Here is a 5,881-nt window from a genome sequence, read left to right on the forward strand (position 1 = left end):
CAGACAGAGACAGACAGACAGACAGACTTACAAAGAGATACAGAGAGACAGAGAGAGATACAGAGAGACAGACAAACAGACTTACAGAGACAGACAGACAGACAGACAGGAGGTCTAACAATGCCTTTGACTGAATATCTCCAAGTCATGTGTGTGCATGTGTGGAGATAGAGAGACAGAGAGACAGAGAGACAGTGAGACAGACAGACAGACTTACAGAGAGATACAGAAAGACAGACAGAGACAAACAGAACAGACTTACAGAGATAGGATAGGCCTGAACTTAAACTGGAAGCTTTGGAGAGTCATAACAAGGAGCTTGAGCAATGGATGGAGCAGCTTAAAATGTGTTTTGAATGTTACAGTATTCACAACAACAAAAGCACAAAGGACCACATCCAGATCTCCAAAAACTATTTAGAATCAACATAATGTGAAATAAGTTGCTACTTATCCCTGAGTTTACTAAGCAGACTCAAGAAATACACCCAGCATGTGTGGACATTTGAAGGCCCAAGTCAATAATCTTCCTCATGAGTGACGTTTCCAGGACTGATGAGAAGGACCTTTGTCTTAGTGTCATTATACTGAATATGTAAATATTTGTTGATTTGAGACGCATAGCTAAATTCTGAAACTTACACCTCAAGAGACAGTAGCGGAGGAGGATGAAAATGATCAATTATTAACTGAAACTAATGAGGAGTACAACTATGTCTACCCCAAATGCCCTTCCTTAATCATTTAATCAGTCAGTAGCAGGCCTCCAAAGGTTATGAGTCAGGGCTACATATCAACACTAGTTGTGTGATGTTCAACTTCCTACATGAGACAGCAGAATGTCTTTCTCCTGGTCTTGCTTTAACATGGTGTCTCAGAGACATGCTTAAATAAAGGCATGGTGCCACTCTGAGGGTTTGGCCGTGGTCCGGCTCTCCTTTATAAAAAGGTCACTTCCTTCTGACTGCATTCACTGCGGCAGCACCTTGCACTGAGAACTAAACAGCTGATGAACATCGCTCTCCACCAAAGCAGGTAATACGATTTCACTTGGTTGATTTAGTACAAATTATAACTTAAAATGTGAATTTAAAATACATTTGTTTTTTGTGTCTTTTGTGTTTTAGGGTTTTTAGATCTTGTTGGCAGCAGCATTGAAGGTGAGCATTCTCATGATCCTGACCCGGTTTAACTTTGACAACTGCTTTTGTTCCTTTTCTCTGGAAAGTGAACTTTTGTAGAAACTGTAAAACATTCGATTTCCATGTTGTGAATATTTTGGTATGAAGTTAACGCAGTGGTGGAAGAAGTACTCAGAGCTTTTACTTCTGTAAAAATAGCAATAAAAAAAAAAGTCCTGCATGGAAAATATTACTTCAGGAAAAGTACATAAGTATTAACATCAAAAAGTACCAAAAGTAAATTCATGATAAAGTCATTATGCAGAAAGGTCCATTTCAGAATAATAAATGATATTAGATACATTATGAAAGTTTCACCTTAAAAACTATTTTAAAATTTCTCAAGAATCCTAAAATTGTTGTATTTATTTCTCCACGTTATTGTTGTCTCACTAAACTTTAAATAAGGAATTATACATTTTAGTCATCAAATTTCAATGTTGCATCTAATTATGGGCATAAAACCTCAATATTAGATATTGAAACTATGCAGGTGAAATGTGATGTGTGCTGGTGAAGCTTGGGTTTAATTAAAAACCTGCTGCAGATTATAAACATTTTGAGATTGTAATGTGTATCATTATTATCCCTGATGATGTTTGTTGAACATACTCAGATGGCAGGCCTGTGCTGGATGGCTGTAACGCTGGGCTTGTTGCTGTCTGTTGGAAAGAGTGTGGATACTTTTGAAAGACCAACCAATGGCCAACTTAGAGACATCGTTAATGATCTCTGGAATAGGTGAGTCAGTTTGTATTAAATACCAGACAGGTTGATCGACTTCATCCTCCTTTCTTCTAAACAAAACCTGGCCAACATTCCTGCGGTTCTGTTCTCTCCCATTGTATTCAAGACCTGCAGACACTGTGGACACCTTTAAAAAGCAGGTCTTTTTAAACTTCATTTAGTTTCTTATTTAATGAATGACCAGCTGCCACGGCAACAGCGTTTAATGACAACTCACAATATTCATGATGAAGCATCTTCAATGTCTTATGGCTTACCTTACCAAATTTGAGACTGATCTGGGCAACTTGCTAGCAGGACTACATCAAAGTATAAAACATGTCATTTCCTTTTGCCAGTAGGTGGCACTATGACTTTGTGAAAATGTTGGCATGGAAATGTGCTCAAGATTGGACCAGCATCATGCATAAAAAGTTTGGGGCAGATTGAATAAAGTACCTTGGAGTTACAACAACTTCCTCTTTCATGGCGAACGGCACGAAATGTGCGTGACATGGGCGCCACATAAAACGAAGGTCGTTCAATGTCAGTAGATCATTTTTGCAATTTTTCATCAATAAAGTCTTTAGATCATTCTGACCAAATTTGAAGTTGATCGCATACATTTTGTGGGAGGAGTTTGTTAAAGTACAACGCCTGAAAATGATGAAAAATGCCTAAAAATTAAAAAAAAATGGGAATATTACTGTATCACCCCCTAGTGGTTGTATGCATTACAAATTTGAGGGTATGTTACAGAGCACAAATACTACAGATTTCGTGATGATAGGCCACATGGTTTTGAAGTTATATATATTGCTGTAGAAGGCCACGCCCCTATGAAATTCATTGGTCCATATATTCCTATTGCAATGGGTTATCAACAAGCTTTTCATAGCTTTTGATGATATAGATCCAATAATGATCCACAGCAAATTTGGTACCAATCAGACACAGCTTGTAGGCAGAGTTTGTAAAAATGTGTTTTTCACAAAATTCAAAATGGCGGAATTTTTTGGTAGGCGGAGGTTAGGAGTCTGATTGGCTTTTTTGTAGAGTAGGCGAAGGTGGACATGTGTGTCGGACATAATGTGTGAGAATTGCCGCAAGACGTTACCGGTCAGACTTCTAGGGGACGCTAGCGAGCAATTTTTTCATATTTGAGCGTGGGACCCATAAAATATCAAATTTTTCACCAGTCCTGACATGCATGCCGACTTTGGTGCGTTTTTGGATATGATAAAGCCCCTAAAAAGGCGATTCACTTTCAGAATAATAATAAACACTACAGTTTCAATAGAGACCTTGCGGCCTGACGTTGTCGGTGCTCGGGCCCTAAAAAACGAAATAAGTTATAAACATGACAAACTATAGTTGAGTTTCCTTTGTAATTCTGTTTCATTTTAAAAAAGAACGAACAGTAAGAGGAGCTGCTCGTCTTTTTGCTTTTAAAGTTTTCATGCTGAATTGGACTTGTGGAATAAATTCATACTGATACAATTTTAATATATATTACAATGGGCTGTTGTGTGTTGATCGTCTCGCTCTCATATTCAGCGTGTTTCTGTCATTTTTATGATCAGTGCATCCTTCCATCTATCTGACTTTCTGAACTTTTGTTCTGTATCAAACAATCAAACATATCAGTGACATGTTGTGTCTGTATTCATTTGGCAGGTATAGACCAAGCTACGAAGTCAAGAAGGATGGAAAAGACAGCAGGTGATTAAGTAAACATTAATCATGAAGTACTTTTTTAAAATAAAAGTTAAAATGTGTTTCATAGCAAAGAGAAAAGACTACAGACGATTAAAACAACACACATCACAGACTGACAGAACAATACTGTTTACCCTCCATGATTTTCCATAATTCACAATATTAAGAAACAATTCTGGACGAACAATTCAATTATGACTTTCTATATTTAATCTAATATAGAGACAAAAACAGATGTGTGGTGTAACATATGACTGAAGTCTACAGTTTAATTTGGTTCCTATACTTTATTAACAAACTGTTTTAAATGACATCTGCTTTACATCTTGTGTTTCTGTTCCCTTTGACAGAAGATACCCCATGTTCAGTCTGGCTGTAAGCATCCCATACAACAACAACAAGAAAATGTACGACGTCAGTCAAGTCATTGACTCTGCTGACGATGTGAAGAATTTGATTTTAAGATGTGAAGTTTACAGGGGCACGAGGGTGGTTGCAGCCACAGTTCTGAGATGGCCCAATGTTCTGGATCAGTGTCCTAATGAAAGAGTAAAATGGCCTGATGTTCTGAAAACATGTGGTCGATCGTCTATGACATGGGCTGAGGTTAAGAGAGACTGCCCTCATGCAGTTCATGATGGTAAAGCTGATCATGCCGAGAATCGTACTCTGCAGAACTTTGACACGTTAACAAATAATCGAAACCAAAATGATTTCTTGCTTTTCTACGTTCTTGCTTCCCCATGTGGTGAAAGATGTACAAACCAAGGTAATCCCCGGAACATTCTCAATGGCATAAATGAGATTAAGAGGTGGAACAACTACGCTGTTGTGTTTTCCGATGTATTCCAGCCTCGAAGTGGTGAACCCGTACCCGAGGAGAATCTCATACGAGCGCTTGAGCAGCTTGGGACATACGATGGTCCCCTAGGACCAATTGGTCTGAAATACATATTCCGTTGCGACGGCAGCCGCTGCTCAAGCTGCTCTATGGGTGATACAGGTACAGTCACCCGCTTCTGTTACACAGACAAACCAAAACCTGGTCCTAGCCACAACTTGCCATCCTCTTCATTCATACTGCCTCAACGTGGCAGAAGTGATTCCCCCTCACGAAGTGGTCAGGGTGGGAGAGACCAAAAAAACAACAACATTAATAAGAACGCAGGGGTTTCCACTAATGTTGGTGGTAATTCAGGAGGGGTGGTGGGTCAGGGTAACAGCGGAGGGGGTCAATGGAGGCAAGGCAGGGGCAAAAAAGGTAAATAAGACTAATGAAGGTGAAGGTGTTTCCTCCTCATAAAGTGGCTTTGAGGTCCGTAATGGCAGCTGCAGTGAAGCAACTAGTTCTATCTTTCCACCAGTGACAGTTTGTGATGCTCTGTGATGCACAGAGGTGATTTTCATTTTGTTTCAAATTAAAAATAAAAAGGAAGTCTGCTGTAAGTGAAGCTCAGTATTTACTCCTGTCATTGTAAACTCTAGCTCTGTAAAGAGTTCTGTTCTTTCTCATTAAAGCTTTGGCTCAGCATCAACTCTGATGTGTGTGTGTGTGTGTGTGTGTCATTTTAGAGCACAGGCCGGCATAACAACCCTCATCTCAGTTTGGATCTTCTGGGTGAAACAGTTCAGCGTGTCTTATAGATAACACTTTTCTATTACCGTCTTCTCTCTTTTTCATTTTTTTACATGAGTTAATTTGCATGCAATTAATCGCATTGTTATGCGTAAAATTCAATAATGAATTCAAAAGTAGTGTGTTGTGCACTTTTATTTTAAGTACTGCTATATGAACAAAAATGCAATAACATTTGGTTTGCAAACACTTTAAACAAATAAGGTTATTTTTAACAGCTGTAATCCTTTTACACTGTAGCAGATAAAATACAGTTATAATGATTTTGATAATAGATATTCATTACATTACATTACATTACAGTCATTTAGCAGACGCTTTTATCCAAAGCGACTTACAATATTCAGCCGGTGTTCACAACTTTATTTTCATGTGTGTAATTGATGCAATTTGAAATATACACCTTGAAAACTGCAAACTATCTACGTCATGTTTTTTTCTTTTTTTTATGTTTGTTAATTTCTCAGTAGCGATATTTATTTTTTGCTTTTTTGGTATTTTGGTCAGACACACATGCAACGCTGAGTACCGTGTAATATGTGTGGTATTAGTTATAAATGTACGTTGGTACATACAGAGATGGGCAGTATTTCTATTACTTGTATTTGAAATACGTATT

The 5,881-nt window shown here is 38.2% G+C and overlaps 1 protein-coding gene across 1 annotated transcript; it reads left to right on the forward strand.

The window, feature by feature from the left end:
* The first annotated feature begins 916 nt into the window (after positions 1-916).
* Positions 917-5,167, forward strand: LOC137884966 (uncharacterized). The gene is made up of 5 exons (XM_068727076.1): positions 917-1,035; positions 1,128-1,160; positions 1,798-1,922; positions 3,585-3,629; positions 3,977-5,167. Exons 3-5 carry the CDS (start codon positions 1,798-1,800, stop codon positions 4,893-4,895), a joined length of 1,089 nt encoding a protein of 362 aa, XP_068583177.1. The 5' UTR covers positions 917-1,035; positions 1,128-1,160; the 3' UTR covers positions 4,896-5,167.
* Positions 5,168-5,881: the final 714 nt, after the last annotated feature.

This window comes from Cebidichthys violaceus, unplaced genomic scaffold, assembly GCF_023349555.1.
Source record: "Cebidichthys violaceus isolate CVI_PGR_0920_01 unplaced genomic scaffold, fCebVio1.0.p SCAF_4, whole genome shotgun sequence".
NCBI classification, from domain to species: domain Eukaryota; kingdom Metazoa; phylum Chordata; class Actinopteri; order Perciformes; family Stichaeidae; genus Cebidichthys; species Cebidichthys violaceus.

Excerpts from the sequence above, each read along its gene's own strand:
- LOC137884966 (XM_068727076.1), top strand. The coding sequence starts at position 1,798 with ATGGCAGGCCTGTGCTGGATGGCTGTAACGCTGGGCTTGTTGCTGTCT. Across the intron at positions 1,923-3,584 it reads GTTAATGATCTCTGGAATAG|GTATAGACCAAGCTACGAAG; the intron begins GTGAGTCAGTTT and ends TTCATTTGGCAG. Across the intron at positions 3,630-3,976 it reads AAGGATGGAAAAGACAGCAG|AAGATACCCCATGTTCAGTC; the intron begins GTGATTAAGTAA and ends TCCCTTTGACAG.